At 40.6% G+C, this 24,078-nt stretch overlaps 2 protein-coding genes across 3 annotated transcripts in view; both read right to left on the reverse strand.

Annotated features, from left to right (window-relative positions):
- The window catches only part of LOC133506166 (myosin-11-like), a 29,291-nt gene extending 18,291 nt beyond the window's left edge, over nucleotides 1-11,000 (reverse strand). For both annotated transcript variants that reach the window (XM_061830015.1, XM_061830014.1), the window contains exons 1-4: nucleotides 10,854-11,000; nucleotides 7,040-7,405; nucleotides 6,737-6,893; nucleotides 2,837-2,864 (exon numbers count right to left, since the gene is read on the reverse strand). In XM_061830015.1, coding sequence (XP_061685999.1) covers nucleotides 2,837-2,864; nucleotides 6,737-6,893; nucleotides 7,040-7,381 — 527 coding nt within the window. In that variant the 5' untranslated portion in view covers nucleotides 7,382-7,405; nucleotides 10,854-11,000. The remainder of the gene's footprint in view (nucleotides 1-2,836; nucleotides 2,865-6,736; nucleotides 6,894-7,039; nucleotides 7,406-10,853) is intronic.
- Nucleotides 11,001-17,060: 6,060 nt separating this feature from the next.
- Nucleotides 17,061-21,987, reverse strand: cep20 (centrosomal protein 20). The gene is made up of 4 exons (XM_061830914.1): nucleotides 21,836-21,987; nucleotides 21,206-21,403; nucleotides 20,263-20,347; nucleotides 17,061-19,955 (listed from the first exon to the last, which is right to left on the reverse strand). The coding sequence occupies exons 1-4, from the start codon at nucleotides 21,936-21,938 to the stop codon at nucleotides 19,826-19,828; spliced, it is 516 nt and encodes a 171-aa protein (XP_061686898.1). The 5' UTR covers nucleotides 21,939-21,987; the 3' UTR covers nucleotides 17,061-19,825.
- Nucleotides 21,988-24,078: the final 2,091 nt, after the last annotated feature.

Consider the following 24,078-nt stretch of genomic DNA (forward strand, 5'->3'; position numbering starts at 1 on the left):
GCTTAGTCTTAAACCAATGTATTGTATAACTGGGAGGCTTTTAAACAGAAGCACAAGCTCATCCCTTTTTTACTCCATAAAATGTGCCCTGTGATCTTGGATCCTGAAGAGAAAGACAGAGTTGAACAATCCCAGAGCCACCAGCCCTCAGCATGCACCCAGACCAACTAAGTCTTGGCTCCATAAAAGGCATGGGAGCCTCTGTGTTCAGGGTTTGGAAGCTGGAAGAGGATTCAATCTATTTTATCCTGTTCTCATCTGGCATGGACCCATGACTTCCAGACTCTAACTGCTGGTACTTGTGAGTGTTGAACAGATTCTAATGGGACTTTTAGCTCCATATGGTCCATTAGACAGTATCCATGTCCTGCTAAGTATCAGAACAAGTTTCATAAAACAGGAGACAGCCAAGCTGGTCAAAGCAGTAGCTACACCAGGACCAAATCATCTGATTGTATCAAAACAGAGTACAGAACCACTTCTGAAATTCCTAAATTCACAAAATTAGTCCACAGCCAAAACCCTGCAAAGTATATGTGACTTTATACTCTTGTCTTTTTAAAAGGCTCAAAGTTTATCCTCACATGAGTGAGCAGGACAAATCTGTTTTAAGGGAATTACAAAATGTCAAGAATGACCCAGGCGCTGACGATAATTTGTAAAACTTTGCTTGCTTGTGTGTGTTCAGATTCATAAAATGTTCAGTTCACAAAGTTTCAATGAGAAGAATCCCATACTGTATTTGATACACACCATTTCCCGAGTGACAACACAGCATATTCAGCCTTCCGTGATGGCTGCAGTAAAAATAACACTGACAGTGAACATACAGCACACACACACAAACGCGCACGTCATACATGACATTCCGTGTACTTTACCAGAAGCATTTCTGCCATATAAGGCCCCGACTGCCTGCTGAGCTGCGGAGCAGTTGTAGATTTAACTGAAATGGTAATCTTGACTGCTGGGACATTACTGGGCAAATGTTCAGCTCTCTTGTGTTATTCCACATTATCAGTTTAAAAAAATATTTCAAATCACGCGTCATGTGGATTTTCTTACATTCATTTAATCTCGTGTATCACAAAGTGTTCATAGTGATTCCTCCCAGTGGAAAAGCTCGTTTTATAACGTGCCCCAAACACAGATTGAGATGTAGACAACCAAAGATTTCCAACAAATAGTACTTGGAAGGGTGTGCTAGATGAGGAAGTGGTCTGATTTCATCAAAATATATACAAAATCAAGGCATTAGTGCTGCAATTTTCGAGAAGCGGGAGCCTAGAGGGCATCACTGCATGGGGAGAAGAGCGCTTCCCTTTGCTGGTACGACAGCATTAAAAGCTTTTACTTTGGCTCCTTGTGTACAGCTAGGTATTCAGACAGTTACTTGACTTTGGAGGGATTTTTTAAATTTTATGCAACCACAATGGATTTGAAACAAAACAAATCAAGAAAGTGTTTGAAGTGTAGCCTTTTAGCATAGACTTAAGAGGTGTCATGAAAATATGGCATGCAGCATTTTGGATGATCAGCACTTTTTTTTTTCCAGAGTACATTTTTCAGGGTCTGTCGAGTTTTCGGACAAAGTAATACAATAGTAAATGTAACCTTTACATATTTTGCATATAACAGACAAATTCTCAAGTCCATGGAGATGCTTTGCCAGGCCTTCACTGTAACTGTCTTCACTTTCTCCTTGTTTGCTTTAACTTGTCTTTAGCAAGTGAAAAGCAAGAGCACTGGATTGAGATCAGGCACCTGAATTAACCATTGAGCAATATTTGATTTATTTACTGACAAAAAATATTGACACAATAAGGATACATTTACGATTGCAATTTTCTCCAAATACACTTGAGCGCTTGAAAATGGTGATAGTCTGCTAGAAATGTCTGTAATTCCTAAATGGCAAATCACATATTTTTTTACACTTACTCTGAAAGACTCAAGTTTGCCATTTTTTTTATTATTGTATTTAAATGCAAAATTGTAGAAATGCTGCCATTGTTCAATACATACCCCTGGACCTCACTGCATGAACCATACTTGTTCAAAAGCAAAAAATAGATCGTAATCAGAAGACAAACCCTGGACAGATGTTCAGCATTTACACAAAATATAGTGATTTGCCCCAGTTCAACTCAGATCATAAATATTAACTAAATGAAGTAGATAGATAGATAGATAGATAGATAGATAGATAGATAGATAGATAGATAGATAGATAGATAGATAGATAGATAGATAGATAGATAGATAGATAGATAGATAGATAGATAGATAGATAGATAGATAGATAGATAGATAGATAGATAGATAGATAGATAGATAGACGTGTCATATTCACAGATTTCCAGACAGCTTGTCTCTAGATGGCCAATTCAACTGCCAACAAATGGATTGAAACAAATAAACAAAAACTTGGGGGCCAAAGGGAGGTAGGGCTATCTGTTTTTCCAATCAGTATAAAGGCGAAACATCCGGACCGAGTGTCTGAGTGGAGAGCCGGGCCACAGTCATCGGGAAGCGCTGCAGTCACTTTAAAGCATTTCCAGAGGGACTGATTGGATACAAATACTGTATCAGGAAAATGTAATATTTGTTGACAGATTTTGTATCTCCATTATCTCAAGCAAAGAGATGATAGTTATATTTCAACTCTATTTGCCCTTTCTCTCGAGGAGGGCATAGAGGAGTCTTGCGTGTTTGAATTTTAATTTACACAGGCATTTTGTGACAGTCCTGGGGCAATGCAAAACATGCACACGCACACACATCATGGAAAAAGTTTCAGGGGAAAAAATGACATACATGGTAGATTTTCACTTACGTGCATAGAATGGATTGGTCCTCTCGATCTGCAGACAGAAAAAACAACGAGTTTTAACTTGTGATACAAACAGAAAATGTAGAATATTTCATGTTTTCTACTATGTTTCAGTGAGTTGAATGTACAGCTATAAATGTACGCAGGGCTTGACAATATTTAGCTCACAAGTCACTGTGGTCACCAATTTCCCAGAGTTACTATCCACTCAAAATTTTTTTTTGGGGTGGTCATGAACATCATGTCTTACTGTCCGAAGAAGAAAAGGACAGCATGTGCTGCCATCCAAGCAATGTCTTTTTCAGGGACATCCCTCGTGTATTCAGCGAGACAATGGCCAAACACATTTTGCATGCATTACAACACCATGACTTTGGAGTAAAAGTATGAATAAAAGACTGCCTGCCAGCAGTCCAGATCTGTTTCCCCTTGAAAACGGACTGTTGAGCAACTGAAGTTGTACATCATGCAAGAATGGGAAAGAATTCTACCCTCAAAGCTTCAACAATCAGCATCCTCTGTTCCCAAACCCAGAGTGATTCTTGTGAAAAAGAAAAGTTTTGTAAACATGGCCCTGTCGCATCATTTTTGGAATGTGTTACAGGCATCAAATTTAAAATCAATAAATATGTGCAAAAAAAACTTGCATGTCTCTCCTTTAACTTTAGGTTGAAAAGGATTTTAAAATGATTGGATTCTCTTTTGTCTAATTTTACACAATGTCCACAACATAATTGGGGTTCATACACCTGAATAATTTGAGGAACAATCATTAATTGATGTGAATTAGAGGCGAAAATACATTTTATTGTGTACTTATGAGACAACTTCCCGAGGAAACGTTTACATTTATTACGTTAGCATCAACGTCTGATGCTAAAATGCAGCAGTTGGAAACGATTGAAGTGTTTCCATAGCTTAGTTTAAGCTCTGCACTACTCTACTCCTCTCCCATGTAAACTGTTAATAGTTTGGCAGTGGGTGTAAAACATTGTGCAGTTAGTCACAGCCTGATAAATTCCACTGGTTCATCCTCAAGGCAGTTGAGCTTTAAATGAGGGTTCTTTAAAGACATTGCTGATTTATTACAGATAGCAGAAATGTGCATAGACAGGAGAAAGAAGAGAACCCCATCCCCAAACAAACAAACAAAAATAATAATGAAACAAATCATTCACCTTCTATACCGCTAATCTTCACTAGGGTCGCTGTCAGAACATCACTCTGACAGCCGATCCCTGCTATCTTGGGGCAAGAAGCAGGGTACACCCTGAACTGGTCTCCATCCAATCACAAGACACATATAAACAACCATTCACACTCAAATCCACAGCTATGTTTAATTTAGTCTTCAATTAACCTACTATTCACGTTTTGAGGAATTGGGAGGAAACCAGAGTATCTGGAGAAAACCCATGCCGCCACGGGGAAAACATGCAAACGTCACACAGGCAGGGCCGGATTTGAACCTGGGACCTCAGAACTGTGAGGCAGATGTGGAAACCAGTTCTCTAATGTGCCACCAACAATCAAACAAATGTCTTAATTCGTGATACGAGGGTGACATTCGACCTTATGACAACACGATATAATTGTGAATGTTCAAAATGAAAATATTCTGAACTATATTTAACTAGGGTGGCATGGTGGCTCAGCTGGAAAGCGTTGGCCTCACAGTTCTGAGGTCCCGGGTTCAATCCTGGACTCGCCCGTGTAGAGTTTGCATGTTCTCCCCATGCCTCTGGGGACTCTGATTTCCTCCCACATCCCAAAAACGTGCAACATTAATTGGACACTCTAAATTGCCCCTAGGTGTGATTGCGGCTGTTGTCTGTAACCATCTGCCCTGCGATTGGCTGGCAACCAGTTCAGGGTGCACCCTGCCTCTCGCCCAAAGATAGCAGAGATCGGCTGCAGAACATTACCGAGTCGAAGTCAAAGTTAGTTGGATTATGTTCAAAACATAACGTGTGGTACAAAAGTAGTACAATTTCAACAATGAAAATCTTAATTACAAGAAAAAAAGTCATAGTATTATGAGAAAAACAACAAGCACAAGCTTGACAGTCGTCGTGCAGTTGAGATATTCTTTAACGAATGGATTTTAAGCCCAACAAATGTTATGTATTGCTTAGTGCTCAATGAAATGCTCGTTTTGTTGTCTGATCTTCCATAAGGATGCACGTGCCCAAGAGGTATGCCAACCAGATTCCAGTCACTCGAAGCTTGACTGCAAGGGTAGCGGGATGCCTCGTGAGCAAGGAAAAGTGACTTTGCTAGAGAAACAACTTGTCAACTCCCAATGGGTGCAAATCTAAAAATAACATGGAAACATTAGGAAGAGGTTCCTTTGGGCTAAGATACTGTATGTTAATCTGATGTTTTTCCATGAACACTTTGTCCATGCAGAATTATATATTGGGTCAAACATGAATTTTTGGTGACGTGATCTCAAGTTTGTCTCAAAGGAGAACATGTGGACAGTAGTAACATCCAGCAACGGGCAGCTCAAAAGTCAAAACACAAAAAGAAGAGATGGCCAGCGTAAAAACAACTACGGTACTTTGTATTTAGGTCTTTGCCAAGAGTTACAACAAACAAAATGATAGACTCGTTGTGAGGAAAAGCAGCTTGGAAAATAGATGGATGGATAATAATTGAGAACCCTTTTCATAAGAACGCTTTTGAAATGTAACCACCTGTACAGTCTTTTAAAGACTCTTTGATTCACAATGCAAACAACGACTCTCAATTTGTACTATAGAGCTCATGCACGTGACGTCACCATTTTCATGGCGCCATATTGCCGGTCAAAAAGAGCTGCTCGACAGTGTGGAGGGACATTGAACCAGAGCAGAATATTCACAATGCCCGAGACTTGTGCTGTTGGTTGTTACAACAGATGAGACAGATATTCAAAGAGGTCATTCTATAGAATATCAGCTGAAAAGACCAGAAAAGAACGATGGATTTCGGCAATTAAACGTGATGGATGGTGCTTAACCAAATACCCACGACTGTGTAGTGATCACTTGATTTCGGGTAGGAATTATTCTTCTCAATCTCAAATTACCAACAAGTATTTATAATGCAAAGTTGGCTCATTTGAGAGCAATGTGTTAAAAAAAAAAAAAAAAAAACGACAGGGAGTCATTTCCAATGTACACGGAAGCGCGTTGTGGCCACACGTTAAATTTGTTTTTTTATTAAACAACAAAACAAAAATTAATTAAAAGGCAGGTCGCGGTGTTAACAGAACTTTTTCCCCTAATCGAAAAACATTCGTCAATCATAAAGCATTTGACAGATTTTCCTGGACTACCACAAATGATTATTTTGACAAGTGACTAGTCATAGATTATTTTTGTGATTGTCTATTCAGATAAATGTGAAAAGTTCAGTTTATTGCAGACCAAGCAGCTGCTCTTACATTATACAACCATCACTAGCTTCCATTTTGAAGTGCATAAATTTTAAGAAAACATGTTTGACCAAAGAAGAATAAATATTTCCATATTGTTGCACTATTCATTTTTATATGACAAACAGCTCCGATTGAATAAAGACAAGCCAGGCTGATGGGACAGGAAATACTTAATAGAGCCCACCCATTTCTCAACATAGATGTCAACTCCTCAGAGAGGATGTCCTCACGCCAGCCAAAGAACCAGTGGGCACAACCCCCTGGGCCCACTAGAAACGGAATCCACGGGAAAGCGTCCCTTCTAAAGTGAAACCACGACCGATTCATTTACAATAAGTACAGCTCTGCCATCGACACTACTGCCACCTCTACAAAACATTGACAGAGGTACTGCCAAAATACATTATGACAAGGGTCTCCACAGTGCCGTGTGTTTGAAAAAAATTAGACCTGGTGAGATACTGGAATAAAGACCGTACCTTGCATCATGTTTCTGTAGGCGTTGTCTGTGATGGAGTAGATATGTGGGGGGACTTCATGGCGCTTCTTCCCTTTATACATTTCAACTATCTTCTCGGAGTAGATGGGCAACATCTTGTAGGGGTTGACCACCACACAGAACAGGCCCGAGTATGTCTGAGAGCAGAGGCCACATAGAACATGAGAAGTTTGTTCATCTTTATGTTCGTGTGTTTATTTACACTGGGAACAGTATAAAATCAGACTAGGATTGGAAAATCAATCAAAATGTTTTGAATGAATGCATTTGGGAACATACTTACATAAATAAGGCCCGAGAAGTACCTCTCACGGATATTGTGCAGCACTGACGCCTCGTTGAGGCAGGTAAGCTCGGCCATGTCTTCCACCTTGCTGAACTTGGGTGGGTTCATCTTCTGGATGTCGTCCTTGTTGACTGTCACCTTCTTGCCATTGTCGGCCAGCTCCACCAGGACCTCATCCCCGTGCTCCTCCTTGATGCTCGCAGCCTCAAAGCCGTGCCTCTCTGAGGGGATCCAAACCAGTTTCTTTGCTGCCCAGTCGGCCTGAGCCATGGGGCTATTCAGGAAGTCCTTGTCCACAAAGAGGAACTTCTCGTCCTCGTTTGGCCCCTTCTTGGACATCTTTGGATCAGGTTCGGGGGCCAACTGGTGTAGAAAATAAAAAAAAGAACGCCATTAAAAAAAATGAACAAAACAGAAGTGAGGTAAAAAAAAAAATTGAGAACTGATCTTGTAAATCTTGTGTTTCGCTATAATCAGTAATACTCAGTAACTATTACAAACAGTATTGAATTGTCCAAAAGCCCAGGTCATGCACTTCATATCTATCATTTCTGGACTATAAAACAGTAGGATTATAAAATCATTGGCTCTAGGTTCCATTCCATGAAATTTTGGAGGCAGGTACCAAAACTGTGTGTGAAATATTTTATGTTTTTTTTTCAAAATTTGAGAAATTAAAATAATAATAACAATTACAATAAAAATAATACATGTAATAATTAAGGCTATTAAAGCATTGCTAAAAAAATAAACATTGATGCAGAAGCTCATTGCAAAATAATTAGCGAAAATTAGTCATGGTACTATGTGATCTTCTTTGTATCAGTATTTCAACATATTTCCTTCACTAGGACTCCAGTTTGACAAAAAACACAGCGAATTTTCCCTACAAGGTGCAGATGTGGAATTGACTTTGTCATTGTTGGAAAATGATTTTTCCGTGAAAACTCCCAAAACAGTTACGCTCGATGACATTTACTGATTCCAAGTCACCATTTAATTGACAATATCCATTTTTGCCTCCTCCCGCTCCCCCCCTCTGTCTGTCTGCTCGGAGGGGGCTTCGGCCTGTGTTGTGATGACCATATAAGGGCCCCTTCTCTGGAGCAAAGGCTCTTTTCTGCCTTCTTCCTAAACAGCAAGGCAAGTGAACTTCCAAACAAAGCCCATATAGGGAAGAGTATGTCTCAAGCTGCCCTTGTCGTTTACACCAAAATGATAGTAAGGTCTAGAGTCTAGAGGGCTGCCTGGGACTTTAACACTCAGGCTTCATAAAGGCCCCTGGAGGAACCCATTTTTATATGCTACAGTCACGGATTAAATTATAAGGGTCAGACCAACATTAAGGGAGAATGTAAAACGCTTCATATATGCATACTGTACGTCACCCATCCTCTATTATCACACTGCCTCGGTCCACTGAGCATGTGAGCACTGGCTTTATTGATGTGTCGAATGAGATTGGCCTTTAAACTCTTCAGAAGGCAATTTAGTGATTCTAGGATTATGAGAGTCAGCTGTCCACGGACTGTTGCTTTGACCTCCCCCCACCCTCCATCTCTCTGTACAAGACTGGCACTCTTTCATAGAGTGGGAACTATGTAGAAAAAGCCCCTAAAGCCTCCTGAGAAAACACAATCAGACCTCGGGGACCTGGCAAAACAAACCAAGCAAAATGATGAACATTAACAGGAGACAGAGACGAGCGATGAATGAACATGCTCCTCAGGAAGCAATGATGATGCTTTGAGCAGATAAAAACAAACAGACTTTTCCTGTAAGAGCAGCCTGCTCCTCACACTCTTGAACTTGTCCTCACCACAGTGACTTGAGATAAAGCCACCCTCGCTCTATTATGTCAACATAGCCATTGTTTGCTGAGGACAGATGTCTCAAAAAGAGTTGACAGAATTATAACTTGGAATGATGGATGGGCACACTTAAACCTTGCTAGCATTTTCCAACAAGGACCTTAATTCCTTAATATATAACGTATCTAGTGCTTAACAACAAATATATTACACCACCAACTAATGTCACATTTATGGGATAGTTGGCCGTGATTAAGAGCACTGGTAATTATCTTTTGTGTTTGTGTGTGTATTCATCTTGAAATTCTTCATTCTTGTTCAAAGGGACATGTTGAGAGTTCACTCAAATTGATTCTGCATTCAAGCAAATTTTCTTGTAAGGATGTTCTCCTCATTTTTATGAAATTGCAGCATCTTAATGTGTTTATTAATCTGAGAAATTAGGTAAATGCAGGTCATAGATATGTCTTTGTTTCAAATTGAGAAATGGATCAAAACAGGACAGTTGGACCTTGCTGAATGTTTTACTGCTTTAGTGCAAGTGGTTAACAGATGATCTTGGATACTGGTAAATGTGAAGGGCTACCAGTTTAATACACACTTCTGAAATATGAAATTTGCTCAATTTAACTTCGATATTAGTATTGTAAATTATACATCCATCCATTTTCCAAGACACTTACACCCGCAAGGATTGCAGGTGTGCCGGAGCCTATTCCAGCTAATGTCAGGCGAAAGGCAGACTGGACTACACCCTGAACTGGTCGCCAGTCAGTCGCAAGGCACATATCAAAAACATCACTGGGCAGGAATTAAACTCATGCTGCCTGCACCAAAGTCAGGCATGAACACCACAACGCCACCATTGATGCTATCATTGTTGCACATGATTATTAGTAATTATTGCTATTCATCTATGTCAGGATACTGAACAGGTTAATGATTTATTACAATGATTAAATGAATATGCAACACTTCCAGTGTTTACATTTTCAAATAACTGCTTTTACAACATACCTACAAAATCACATTTTCCCAACAGTAGCACATGGGCACCATGTTAGGGACTCCTAAGTTAATGTTTCTAATAATTAAAATGAATTATTGTAATAAAGTGAAAAACAAACATGATCTAATCCTACTGGTCTCACTTAAAATGCTGCCATGAAAGTATAAATGAGAAAAAACTAAAACTAATTATTGCTGAATGTATTTGTCATTCCTGCCCAAAACAAACAGATCTCAACCCAGTGTATAAATTGACCTTTGTATTTGTCAGGCCTCTGGGTCCTGTGAAGGATTGCACTCATTTCCTCTCATTTCTGAGAAACATTCTTTCAGCCTCTTTTTCAATAAACCTGAAAACATCTAGACCTAAATATCTTATAGCCGCAATTGACTCAATATAGATTATTAAACAAAGATCTTTAAAGCTGAAACTTGTTGCAATTATGTTGTCATAGAATTCTTGTGCAAGATTGTCTTTTTCTACCTTGGTGTGTCAGTGTTTAATCAACTCATCACTGTTTGACTTTCATGATTCCAATACTAATGTTGCTTTGGACCAAGATATTACTCTAGTGCGAAGTTCTTGACAAAGGCAGAAAACAGTTGGCATTAATTTAGCTTTCGGTACAGTTAAGGGTTTAAAATAAAATACACATTTCTTACAGGATTGGTGTAAACACACCGCATAACGGCAGCAGCGATCCTCAAAAATTCAAGCATAAAGCAATTGCCGCATATGCTGATTTTGATAGAAATTGTCATTTTAACCCACTATCTTTAATGAAATAAATCCAATTTTATAGTGACACCAAAACAGTGTCATTTCCTTTGACAGTAATGAAAGCCAATCATTTTCATAACCAGAGCAAAATAGTATTCAACATTAAGACAAACTTTCCATTCCCCAAACATCTCTCAATCGGGTATCTTGACAAGTGTGCCAGAGCATCAGCAGCCGAGCAGCGGCCCCCCCGACTCGACAATATACTCACTTAAAGGGAAAAAAGCTGTGCTGAGGGCAGCGTTGAATGAGATGAGCAGTCGTTTGGAGTGCCCGGCGCTGACAAGGTACTCCCCACTCGAACAGTCCAAAAGACCCCTGTCAAATTGTGAGACTTACCATTTAAACTACTCAGCTTCACGTGTGGGTGGGGCTGCATGCGGGTCGTGGCCACCCTCCAAGAGCTCTTTCCTCCAGCAGGAAATAGCATCTCCTTCAAAAACCGAGGGCATGCGCTACATGCTCACTCAGGCACATTTGAACGTGATGGTGTGAACCAGGTGCTGGATGGAGGGAAGAATGCAGCAATTATATGCAGGGGTGTCAAATGCAGTACAGATATTCATGTAAAAAAGACAAACGAAAATAGGGAGTCATTCAACTCTTAAGTAAAAAGACCATGTACTGACATCATTCTTTCTTGGGAAAAAAATATTCGGTGACATTATGTGCTAAGACCCTAACAACAGCAACAAAAAACAGAATAATGTTTGTTCCTACCCTTTTCTGTTTTGTAATTTGCAGTAGAGTCACTGATGGTGTAGTGGTACACACACACTTGACTTTGGTGCAGCCAGTGTGGGATTGATTACCGCTCAGTGATGGTGATACGTTCCCTGTGACTGACTGGCAACCGGTTCAGGGTGTAGTATGCTTTTCGCGCAAAGTTTGCTGGGAAAGGCTCCAGCGCTCCTGTGACCCTTGAGGATAAGTGGCTTGGAAAATGCATTGGAATGGAATAATCTGCAGTCGAACATGGGGTGGTTTCACCAAAAACTGGTTTCTGGATAAAATGCAGAGAAAACGTCTTTGTGGAAAGAAACAGGTGGAGGAGAACAGTAACTTTGATGCTCATAAACAACCAAGATATGACTGATAAAGAATATTTTGTCAACACAAATAGAACCGAGAACTGCATCATGAGCGACACTGGCACACTTAGATGGCTCAAGTTAATTTTCAGACTATTTCTTTAGATATCATTCACTCCTTGAACCACGTCATCATTTATTATAGTCACAACAAACTACTTTCAACTATCAGCCTTGACCCATACTCTGTTCATACAATATACAGTCTCTATACAAACTCCAAGGTGTTCAACTTCCTTTTTGGCATTTCTCTCCCTCATGATAGGCGTGACAAGCTGAGAGTCAACCCCTTATCTTTATCTTCTACTCAAACGTTGTGCTGACCTTATCTCCAAAGGGATACAATGGACCCAAATACAGGGATCTGCTCATCAATGCAGTGCTTTATAAAGCTGACTTTCACGGACAAATTGGATGAGACCCTCTTCCACATATACTCATTGAAAAAACATTTGACAAATACAGTACAGAAGTACAGTACAATACAATATAGGGGCTGAGTCAAAAAGAATACATCAGAATAATTTTGTATTTATTAAGTTTAAAACCATTATAATGTATTGAATCTGTGGTCATTTGATAGGGGAGGTATCCAAGTTGGACTGGGTGTGAACGTCACCGCTGTGGCGATGCACTCCTCTGTCAATTTACATTGCAATGCGGTTTTAAATTTTTTCTAAAGCTCCCAAACCCCCCTCCCGTTTTATTTGTCAGGCCAAAACCTTGGGTACCTGCTTTCCTTTCCCTGCTCCTGGCACCCTCGCCTGTCACTGCTCGCGGCTGATGTTTGGCACATGGGCTCTCTTTGGCAGGCCATGACATTTCTGGGTGGCAGCTGGATCATCCCATGGGCTCTGTTGTTGGTTGGCACCCCCATGCCCTCCGGGGGTGGTAGCAGTAACGTACTTGGTGGTGGTGGCGACCTCAGTTAATGTCAGTGTTCATGACACAACCATCAGGAAGAGACGGGGCAAAAATGGCATCCACGGCAGGAGAGACGGGGCAAAAATGGCACCCACAGCAGATTTCCAAGCCGAAAACCATTGCTGACCAAAAACAATATAAAGCCAAATCTTCTGTTCCATTTGAATGATTCTCAAGACTTTTGGGAAAATATTATTTGTGCAGATGAGATGAAAGTTGGCCTTTTTGGAAGATTTTTGTCTTTTTACATCATGCATAGTCTTAGCACAACGTTTCAGAAAAAGAAGATACCAACAATCAAATGTGGTGGTAGTAGTGTGATGATCTTGGGTTGCTTTCTTCTTCAGGACCTGGACAACCTGTTGTGATTGATGGAACCATGACTTCTTTCAGAAATTTCCGACAGAGAAAGTTCAGTCATCATTTTGTGACCTCAGGCTGAAACGTACTTGGGTTCTGCAGCAGGATAATGAGCCAATGCTCACCAGCAAGCAACTTCTGAATGGGTTTAATAAACAAATCGGATGTTTTGAAGTGGCCACAGCAACAGGCTGGACTTTAATTTGATTGGAACACAGTGGACTGGCCATAAAAAGGCTGTTCATGCTCGAAAACCTTCTATTTTTGCTGAACTAATAAAACAAATTTTGCAAGGAAAAGCGGGCCAAAACATCTCCTCAGAGATGTGAAAGACTGATTGCCAGTCATAGAAAACACTTGATTTCAGTTGTGGGTGCTAATGATGGGCCAACAACTTTTTCGCTTTAGGGGACAATTACGTTTTCACACAGGGCATTGAATAGTGTCTCCCACCCCCCCCCCCCCCAAAAAAAAATCATTGAAATCACCATTTAAAAATCTTAAGTTCACTTGGGTTGTACCTGTATGATATTTACATTTATTTGATCATCTTCAACATAAAAGTGGGAAACTATGCACAAACATAAGAATTTGAGAAGGTGGACCCTTATATTTTAGGACACTATGTTACGAGAACACCCCACAACTTTTTGTCTTTTTCGGGGGGCAAGTGTTTTTTTTTTTTTTTTAATGCAGTGAGAGTTTATTATATGATGTTTAATTTTCCTATTAGTGAAGCTGAATGGATGCTACAGTATGTATTCACAGTCTAAAGATTATGCAATCAACGTCTTCTCCTCATAAGGCAAGTCAGCTGTCCCCTGCACAGGAATCCCCTTTGACTGTAAGTCCAGAAAGACCTCACTGAACAAACTCATAATTCAGTCGGTGAGTCTCCCAATATGTGTGTGTGTGCAGATCTTTCAAATTCCACCTCGACAAAGAGTGGGACCCCAGCTCCTACATCCCACGTTACCTTCCCGCCCTCTTTCCATCGTCTCCCCAATGGAACTTCCTATATAAGGACACCGTACTGTTTGCTCCAATAAATCACGATGCGGGTTGATAGCCAGAGCCTGTTCTAGCCCACAGACTGGAAGTGCCGGTGTGTGTGTGAGTGTATATTTGTGTGTGGACCTACATGGAGGACCTCAGTGCACCCTCTGGCCAACATCAAGGAGGCAGAGGCAATGCGCTCAGATTTGGAAGGTGGGTCGAGCTACAAGGAACAGGGAAGGTTGACGACGAAGACGACAGGGCAGGGCAGTGGAGCTGGAGGCAAATAAAGCAGGAGATATACTGAACAGAGGTTGCAGTGTGTGCCATATAAGGAGAGAGGTTCTGTTTGGAATATCTTTCCCTGTTACTTTCAAAGTGTAGCATAGACAAACACTAAGAGCCCTAGTGACTAAATATGGTCCAGTAGCAATTCTGTTGCAATGGGACTGGAAAGGATTTTAACATCGATAGGGATAATTGTTTTTACTTGGGAGTAACTGGAGGTGTGGCAGACAATGGGTTTACACTCGGGGAAGTTATCTGGTCCCGGTTTAAGATTTGCATTCACTTAAAAAAATAAAGGGTATCTCTCCACAGTGATTACCAATAACTGAGCCATGAGAGTGTACTGGTTGGAATGGGAGAACTTATCCTGTTTCCCTTAATTAGTTTCCTGTTGTTGTTGTTGTTGAACTTAAGCGACGTCCCATTTTTTTCTTACAGAAGTGCATTTGTGAAGTCACTCAGTGATGTTGCATGAGAAAGCCTAGCCCTCATTCTGCACGTTAACTCATCCCAAAGGTTTTCTCCTGGGTTGAGGTCAGGGCTCTGCGCAGGCCAGTCAAGTTCAACCACACCAAACTCTCGCATCCATGGTCCAGGTAGGAAAACAGAAACCTACAAATGTGACATGTTTTTTTTAGTGCAATTTAGTGCAGTTTCATATCTTCTTTTCCTTTCGGCTTCTCCAGTTAGCTGTCGCCACTGCGTGTCATCTTAGACGAACGCATAATTGTTTGGCACAGTTTTACACTGGATGCCCTTCGTGACGCAACCCCTCTGCATATGGTGTGGGGAAAATCTTTAAAGCCATTAAGCTAAGGGAACCATAAGTCAGTGGTCAGCTCATTAGTCCTGCAAGACAGTGATTTTGTTTGTTTGTTTTTTTGGTGAATATTTTTAATACCTACAACTCTCAGTGGCAACCAGTTTAGGTTCTTGATTTTTTTACCTCTTGTTCCAATTCAGGCGACACGGTGGATCAGCTGGAAAGTCTTGGCCCCACAGTTCTGAGGACCCAGGTTCTATCCCACCCGCCTGTTTGGAGTTGACATGTTCTCCCCGTGCCTGCGTGGGTTTTCTCTGCGCAATCTGTTTTCCTCCCACATCCCAAAAACATACCACATTAATTGGACACTCTAAATTGCCCCTAGGTCTGATTGTGAGTCCGACTGTTTGTCTCCATGTGCCCTGCAATTGGCTGGCAACCAGTTCAGGGTGTACCCTGCCGCCTGCCTGTTGACAGCTGGAACAGGCTACAGCACTCTCGCGACCCTCGTGAGGATAAAGCGGCTAAGAAAATGGATGGATGTTCCAATTCAAGTTTGACTTCCACCACTCACTTGGATGTTAACGTTTTTTTTCTCATCTTGTTATAAATGAGTTTCAATGTTTTGTAATTGACAAAACCCGGTAAATACCTGTAGCTGTTAGCATGGTGGGTTAATGGGCACGTCGGCCTCACAGTCGACAGGTGCTGAGTTCAGAATAGAATTCAGATAGATAAAGGAGAATTGTCTTCCCGTGTTTGTGTGGGTTTAATCTGGGCATACTCTGGCTCCCTCCTACATTGCAAAAAAAACCCCATACATTTCAATTAAATGAAGACTAGAAGGTTAAATCAAATTTCTTGGACAAGTGGGATAGAAAATTGATGGATTGGTAGTAAATAGATGCCCTCTCTTTTTTTCTGTCATCATTATGACCATGAATGGCAATCTACTCAAAATATATTCAACCCCATGGAATTCATTTGAGCTCAAGGGCAAACATGAACATACTGTTTTATAATCAAAGAACACCACATTTAATATTTACACAACTGTCGCTTTCACACAACTGTTTTATAGTGTGGAGGAGCACCACCGTCAATCATACGGCTAACTGCCAACTGACCAACCACTGTTCATCTCCCGCCACATATATAGCCATTTACAAGAGAGCAGGCATATCAACTGCCAATAAATTAGGTGGCTCTTCCACTGCAAATAAGGTTTGCTCCAAAGCAGCTTGAGTCCAGACTAGATGCTTGCTACACTTCTACAAAGATGTGACCTAGAGGCAGAATGTTGATTCAGAGATCATAAAGCATCCGGGAAGGGCTCAGTATCAATCTGCTACTCCTCTGCATTGAGAGGAGCCAGATGAGGTGGCTGGGGCATCTGATTCGGATGCCTCCCGGTCACCTCCATAGTGACATGTTCCAGGCCCGTCCCACAGTAAAGAGACCCTGGGGGTGACCCAGGACACGCTGGAGAGACTACGTCTCTTGGCTGGCTTGGGAACGCCTCGGGATCCCTCTGGAAAATCAGGAAGAGGTGGCTGGGGAAAGGGAAGTCTGGGTATCCCTGCTGAAGCTACTTTCCCCGTGACCCAACCCGGAAAGGCGGTAGATAATGGATGGATAAGAGAGCCCACAATCCAATTCATCCCCTCGGTGAATTAGGGTGTTGAGTTCTGGTTTTAAGAACAGATTCAAAAGATTTCCCTATTAATTATGTTACTGAGGGCATAAGTACAGTGTGTTTACTGTTGATGATCAGGCCCTGAAATAAATGATCCTCTCTGTAAAGAATCAGTTCCAGACACTGTCTGCGATAAGAATGTCAGGTCCCCTTAAATGGCGAGGGAAAAAGAAACGCAAAAACTATGTGCTCGTTGCTATGGATGTTTGTAATGTAGTGCATCACTTTGTGGTGTTTCTTATTGCAATTATCTAATTTTCCATTGAGAAGGAGCAAACTAGTCAGCATCACAAGAAGGTCAAGCTGATAGACAAAACCAGTTTCAATGAAGTTGGGACATTGTGTTAAACAGAATACTGTACAATCATTTGCAAATCATATTCAACCAATAATTAATTGAATACACAAGATATTTAATGTTCAGACTTATACTTTTTTGTTTTGAGGAAATAATCAACTTAGAATTCGATGGCTGCAACACATTCCAAAACAGCTGGGATGGGGTCACTTGTACCATGACGTCATGTTACATTTTCTTTTAATAAACATTTGGGAACTGAGGACACTAATTGTTGAAGCTTTGTAAATGGAATTTTTTCCCATTCTTGAAGAACATCAAAGTTGTTAAGCGAATGACCCCTAACCTGAGGGATGAGAGTCAAACATCAAAACCATATTTGCAACTTGCTGGATCGTTGTGGCTAAGTGTTCACAAGCTAAATTCACCCTTTTTAGGTTTACATATCATGTTTTTTTTTTGTTTGTTTTTTTACTCAAGTGTTGTCATGCTCCCCTTATTTGCAATAAAACAAGAGGTCAAAAGACTAGATGCAGTTCACTTCTGTCGCCCATTGATAGTAAAAAAAAAAAAAAAATCTAGATGGCATATTTTCTCCACAGATTCGTGTTGTTATACGTCCAATCACTTAAATAAAATCTGTGAATACTGTAAATCTGAATTCATGATCATTAGGTACGTCAACGCTACGGCAATACGTTTGCAAAGTTTGGAAGTGCAGCTTTATTCTTATCTTGGGTAAGACTGCCATCGTGTGGCCGTACTCAATAAGAAGCGCATTACCGTCCACAGGAGGGTAGGACAGTCCTGTACTCAAGTAACATTACAGGACTGTGTTTAGAACATTACTCAAATAAAAGAAAAAAGCAGTCCTCCACATAATTACGTAAGAAAAAACAACTCCGAGTCAGAATCAACTGTTACAATTACCGCTGCAATTTCTCAAGAACTAAGTTAACTTGAGATTTTTTTTTAAATAGCATAGTGAAAATGCAGAAAAATAAAAAGATTTCTGAACAATATCACTTAATTAAATCATGTTGTTGTAAAATAATAAATGATGAAAAAAACATTTATAAAATTAGAAACATTCATCTTCTTGCACAATCTTTTTCCACAATTAAAGTCAGCTAGAATTTCTCCTTCTAAATGGATTTTCAATCAAAAACATAATCAAGAGGGGAGGTGAAAATAATCTTGTATGCGATTCGCTTGGCCTTGGATATTAAACTTTCTACCGTGTTTGCCATTTCAAAAGGGATGCTGTCTCAATTGCTCTTCTACCTGTTTATAGAAAAGTGAAATATGGAAGTAAATATGTGCAACCAGGATTTGAATTTCAAATGCCACAGAAAACAGGATTTGAATTTGAAATATAAAGTGATGACATTTTCAGTAGTTGTATTTCAGTGTAACGTTTCAATGTTAACAATTCAACTGGCTACAATTCACCGTCTGTGCCACCAGGCAGGGGTAAAGCGTAACTTCGATTGGCTGGGTGTTCGGCGCTGACCTGAAATAACCCGGCCTGGTGGCAAAGACGGTTAATTTTAGAAAGCGAATTGTAGCTGGTTGAAGTATTTAATTTTAAATTCAAATACTGTTTTCTGTGCATTTCAAAGTCAAATTCTGGTGGCACATATTTAATTCCATAGTGAAATAAAATAAATACATTTTTCACAATGGTCCACTCCCTCTTCTACGTGGGATATGGCTATGTTCAGGAGTAACCAATCACATTTAAACTCATGTTAAATGGAAGTCTGTCCACACACCACCATTTCAAATACCCCCAAATTCACAAGTTTGGGGGCTTTACTGAAACTTGATTTGCTTTAATCACTGAAATTATTGAATGAATAAGCTAGTTGACTAAATTTATTGCTAAACTATAGGCTATTCAACGCTATCACCAGCCTCTGCTTTTATAAATTTCTGTCTTAGCACCCCCACCCCACTGCCGGTGAGCATTTCAACTAGTGGGAGTGGGAAAAAGTTGATCTCCCCCCCAAAAAAAGGGGCGGGGGTGGGGGCATGCCTCAAAAATTTTGAAAACCGCTGCACTTAGAAGAATAAATATGTCCACTCTAGGGGGAATCACATAAGTGGGATGTCTGAAAAAGGCAAGAGAAACTGTTCCATTTTCAGCCTGAAATTGTCTTGTCATTGAGCACCATGTTGGATCCCAGATTTAAAAAAAAAAGTTCGGAAATACTTGGAAGAACCAAACATACTGTCAAAATGGTTAGGAAGTGGCGGGAGGATAAAAAGGTCAATGTCTTGGAGTGACTATAAAGCTGTGATCTGAATCCCATCGAAAACTTGCAGACAGATGTGAAAAAGGGTGTGCGAGCAAGGCAATCAAGAAACCTGACTCAGTTACATCAGTTCTGTAAGGAGGAATGGACCACGATTCCAGCAGATTACTGTCAGAAGGTTACCCAAAACATTTGACCCTAGTCATGCAGTACAAAGGAAACGCTACTCAATACTAAGGAAATGTATGGAATTTTTTTCCTTTAAAAGAAAATAATATAAAATTGTCTGTCATTATTGTGGCATTTACAAAATAAAATAAATAATAATGATAATTTGAGTGGTCCTGATTGATCTCAAACAGGAGAACTTTAGTCTGTTTAAACCTCAGAAAGTGAGACGAAAAAAATGAAACGTGTAAACTTCTGGCTTCAACTGTATAAAAAATGATGAGGATGGATTGGACGAGTCCCAGCGTGCGCCATTGCCCCATTGTGCTTTGCTTCACTTGTTAGCCGTCAGCTCCGTGTCCTGCGTTGCTAGGAGGGGGGCCTCCGGGATGAGGCGCGCCCCTTAGGAACACCTTCCTTCCATCATCGCTGCTATTCAGGAAGTGCGACACCAAACCATACAAAAGAGGCCTAGACGATCCAGAAAAACAAAAGATGTTTATTTTTGTATTGGTTATGCTAAGGAAAAAGAAATAGCTGAGGCTGAATGACAAAACAAATGGTCAGGAAAGTACTTCAAAATCTCTCGAAGAAAAAATGTAATATGGCAGTGATACTATTCTTTTGTTAGACCTGGAAGCGACAACAGAGATGTGGTTATGTAATCTCCATGTGTGAAAATATAATGATGGTGTAGATTCATAGATCCCTCCAACAAATGATCAAAGCTCCAAAAGATCAGAACTGGCTGTTTTTGTGTCCTGGCAAATTCACTTACACCGACTTGGAGCTCATATCCTCAGCAACTCTCAGCTCACTCGCCAGAAACTGCCTGTCCAGGGGAACTTGGGGCTGGCCCGACTCTGGGATAACAAACAGAAGCAGAGTTTAGTCTAACGCCTCTCAACAATAGAGACTGGTCATGTTTCAAAAAAAGCACAATAGCAATCTGAAGGAACAGCCCTGTCAAGTTTTGTTCCACTCCGTTTCCGACCTGGCTTTGCATTTTGACCCCGTAGAACTTCTTGAGAAAAACAAGTCAATTATGACACATAAGCTCAGTTAAGTTGAGGCAGGCTTGTGTTCCCGGAAAAGGGTGTGATCTTATCACGAGACGATGCTCAAACAACATATTGTGCGGCCCTTAATTGCAAATATTAATGAACAGCATGTCATGCGTGGACCGAGTGCAAAAGAAAAGTCCAACTGCAATGTACCTAGGATTTGAACCAGTTGAGGTAGGAGGTAACAAATAGTCATATTCTACTTCAGTAGAATTTTCAGGACTCTGTAATTGAGTAGCTATTTTTTTGTGACTTCCTACTTATACACCCTACATTTGAAAACGGATATCTGTATTTTCTCCTCCTTAGTTTGTCTAAAAAGGCTTGTTACATTATCCAACATCCATGGATGGTAACAGCCCACAACATAAAAAAAGATGAAACGTGATCAGCAGATGAGATCTTGATTGACTGCTTTTTTTTTTTTTTTGTCCAGTACAAAGCACCTATAAAAAAAAAAAAAAAGAGGAAACTATTTTGTGTGCAAACCGGAGAATTTTTTTTAGTTGTTATCAGAAAAAGGTATCGTGTATCCTCGACAGAATCAATTATTTTGTACTTTTGTGATATAATTACATTTAGTAACTTAACGTTCATCATGGAATCTGTACTGCGTGTGAGTACTTTTGGCATCGCTGAGTGGAGGCTGAGGCTCACCTGCTGTCAGAACCGATGCCGTGTGTCGGTACTTGTTGAACACCAAGTACTCCCGGATGAGCTCGTTGATGAGCAGATTTTCGTGGGACAACGGCGGCCGATTCTCCCCTTGATCATCCAGGGCATCGAACACTTCTGCCCGGATGCGAGCCTTCAGTTGGCCCAGCACTCCGCGGGACTCCAGGGTTTCTCTCACGGCTATCTTGTGTGGATTATAGCGCAAGGAAACACCCAAGGGGGACATATACATATAGTCATTTGTAACTAAATACTGTATCTCCATTTGTCTTCAACTTTTAGTTCGGCATCGTTTAGTGCAAGCTAACGTGGCTAACAGCCGCGGCGTCTAACAACCACTTAAGTTTGAATTAGCTCACTTATTCTCCATATGGCCTCTTTAATCACGTTTATGTAACAGAAACACATGTATTTATTTTATTTCTGACAACTAAAGCATAACGAGCAGCCTGGCTGTGGCTATCAGACTCATGATATACCCCGTTTAAATACGCCAATAAAATAACAATAAACTGGGTTATTAGCAGCTTTATTACAGCTTTATTTATTTACTAGTACGAATGGTACTTGTACTTGTCCAAACACTATCGAATAACAATTAAGTTTACATACCGCATTTTAGTTCAGTGGTGGTTGTCATTGCCACATGTATAAACAAAGCAGCAGAGTTTCTTCGTGCAGCTGCAAAGGAAATGGACTCGCCATCTTCTGCCATCTAGCGACGGGTCCAGTCTAGTGATACGAATACACGTGGACCAACGTTTTTCGGATTCCTGTTAATAGACTGTTTTCGACCACGTGACTACATTCGGGGCACCTGGCCGTGTTGGATGGGTTTACTATACTGACGAGCTGTTCACTCTAATGCATTTGCATAGACCGGAGTTACACAAATGTTCGTACGACTGTTAAAAGTGACGCATGATGGCTAAAAAGACTTTGGAAAGTTATCGGTGCTCATTAGATGTTGTTTCAAGAAACCGTTATGACAAGAACTGTGCTTTGATCGACAATATCGACCCATATGCCTTGGAGAAACACAAATGGAGCGCACAACTGTGGGCGTTGGTAACCTATCCAGACATCGTCCACTGTCTTCTCTTCTCGACAAGCGCATATATCTAACTAAAGAATTACAAAGGTCTGGAGGCCTACAACCAATTCATCAATGGCTGGGTTCATCATGTGGCGTATCGATTGTAAGCAACCTCGCTGTCTCCCCACACTGCTAAGGTTAGTTTACCGCACAATGCAATTTAAATACGTACCGCATGATTATAGTCAGCATTGTGTTAAAATATGTTGATTATATCAACAAAAGTGGTGTACATTATTATTTTACCCTGTTACCAAGAGGGAGAGAGAAAGAGGTTCGACCGTGACGATTCCCAAATGGAGCTCGCACCTTTTTCTCCATTTCCACGGCTACATTTTTAACTCAACTAGCGGTGCGGGAACTCGTTTTGCCAACTTTTTATAATGAAACAGAAAATACAGATTTTGGAGACATGCATTGCATTCGCACACAAGTATTGTGCTTGGCTGCTAGATCAGCTCTGGTAATACGAGACAGCCACAGTTGTCGCCGTTTGGTTGATAACTGCTCCGTTTTCTCGTACTGGTTCTTGATCACAGCCGGCAGTCGAAACAAAAGCGCTTTACAACGCCCATTTGAGCAACCAATAACATAGCAGTGCGCCCCCACTCATAAGCCTTTCTGAAATGATTCCTGGTTAGTTACGTGTTTACGTGAATTCAGCAAACCAAGATGGCGCCCGTGTTCTAAATCGGAAGGTGTGCGACGCCAGTGAAAAACAGTCTATGAAAGAAAAACCCACTGTGGTCATACAAACAAATTGAATCTGACTAAATTTACAATACATTATAAAATATAGTGCAAATCAACCACTGGATTACTTTCAGAATGTGGTTGAAATGAATAATAAAAAAAAAAGAAGAAAAAAACATTCATGGAACAGGCCTGGACAAAAATGATAGCAGCCCTTAAAAGGTTTGAAATTGATTTGACCAGAGGGACATGTTCAAACACACTGTGTGTGTCCTATAAGTAGCGTCATGGTTGTCTTCAAACTTGCAACCAGTCAGACAATTTAAAGGGTAGCAAGTAATCACTGTGCTGTTTGTTTGGTGACGTGGCGTGTACCACACTAAACAGGGACCAGAGGAACCAACAGAGAGAGCTGTATCGGGAGATTAGAAAGAAAATTATAGATGAGCTCATTTCTGGTAAAGACTACAAGACCACAGCCAAACATCTTGATGTTCCTGCGAATACTTTTGCAGATTATATTCAGAAATTAAGACCACGAGACTGCAGCCAACCTCCCTTGATGTACTGCAAGAGGAAATTAAAGAGATGGGTAGTATGAATGGTAAAAAAGAGCCCAGAACTTCCCAAGTAATTAATGGGAAACTCCAACATACCATCAGTGTCCCATTCATCAATGATTGAGGCAAAGGAAGAGCACCAATGACCTCTGTTGACAATAAATCATAAAAAAGGACTGGCATTAGACAAACTGAATGTTAACAATTCACAAAGCTTATGGGAGCATGTCCTATGGACAGACAGGACAAAATGTGAAGTTTTTGGGGTGGCACACCAGCTCTATGTACACAAATGCAAAACTAAAGCATACAAAGAAGAAGAAAACAGCACTGTCCCTTCATGGAGGATGCTCTGTTTTATTATGGGGCTGCTTTGCTTCAGCTGGCTCAAGGTGTTTTGAATATCTGAAGGGTAAAAAAGAAATCTCGAGATTATCAGTGTACTCTACAGAGAAATCTGATTTGCCAATGTTGTGAAGTTGAAGTGATTGACAAAAAGATGTAAA

The sequence above is a fragment of the Syngnathoides biaculeatus genome, chromosome 9, assembly GCF_019802595.1.
Source record: "Syngnathoides biaculeatus isolate LvHL_M chromosome 9, ASM1980259v1, whole genome shotgun sequence".
NCBI lineage: Eukaryota > Metazoa > Chordata > Actinopteri > Syngnathiformes > Syngnathidae > Syngnathoides > Syngnathoides biaculeatus.

What these genes read in the sequence shown, in the direction of transcription:
- cep20 (XM_061830914.1), bottom strand. Translation starts at nt 21,938, where the DNA reads ATGGCAGAAGATGGCGAGTCCATTTCCTTTGCAGCTGCACGAAGAAAC. An exon ending in CACCACTGAACTAAAATGCG is followed by an intron (nt 21,404 to 21,835) that starts GTATGTAAACTT and finishes CACACAAGATAG; the next exon opens with CCGTGAGAGAAACCCTGGAG. An exon ending in GGCATCGGTTCTGACAGCAG is followed by an intron (nt 20,348 to 21,205) that starts GTGAGCCTCAGC and finishes TTGTTATCCCAG; the next exon opens with AGTCGGGCCAGCCCCAAGTT.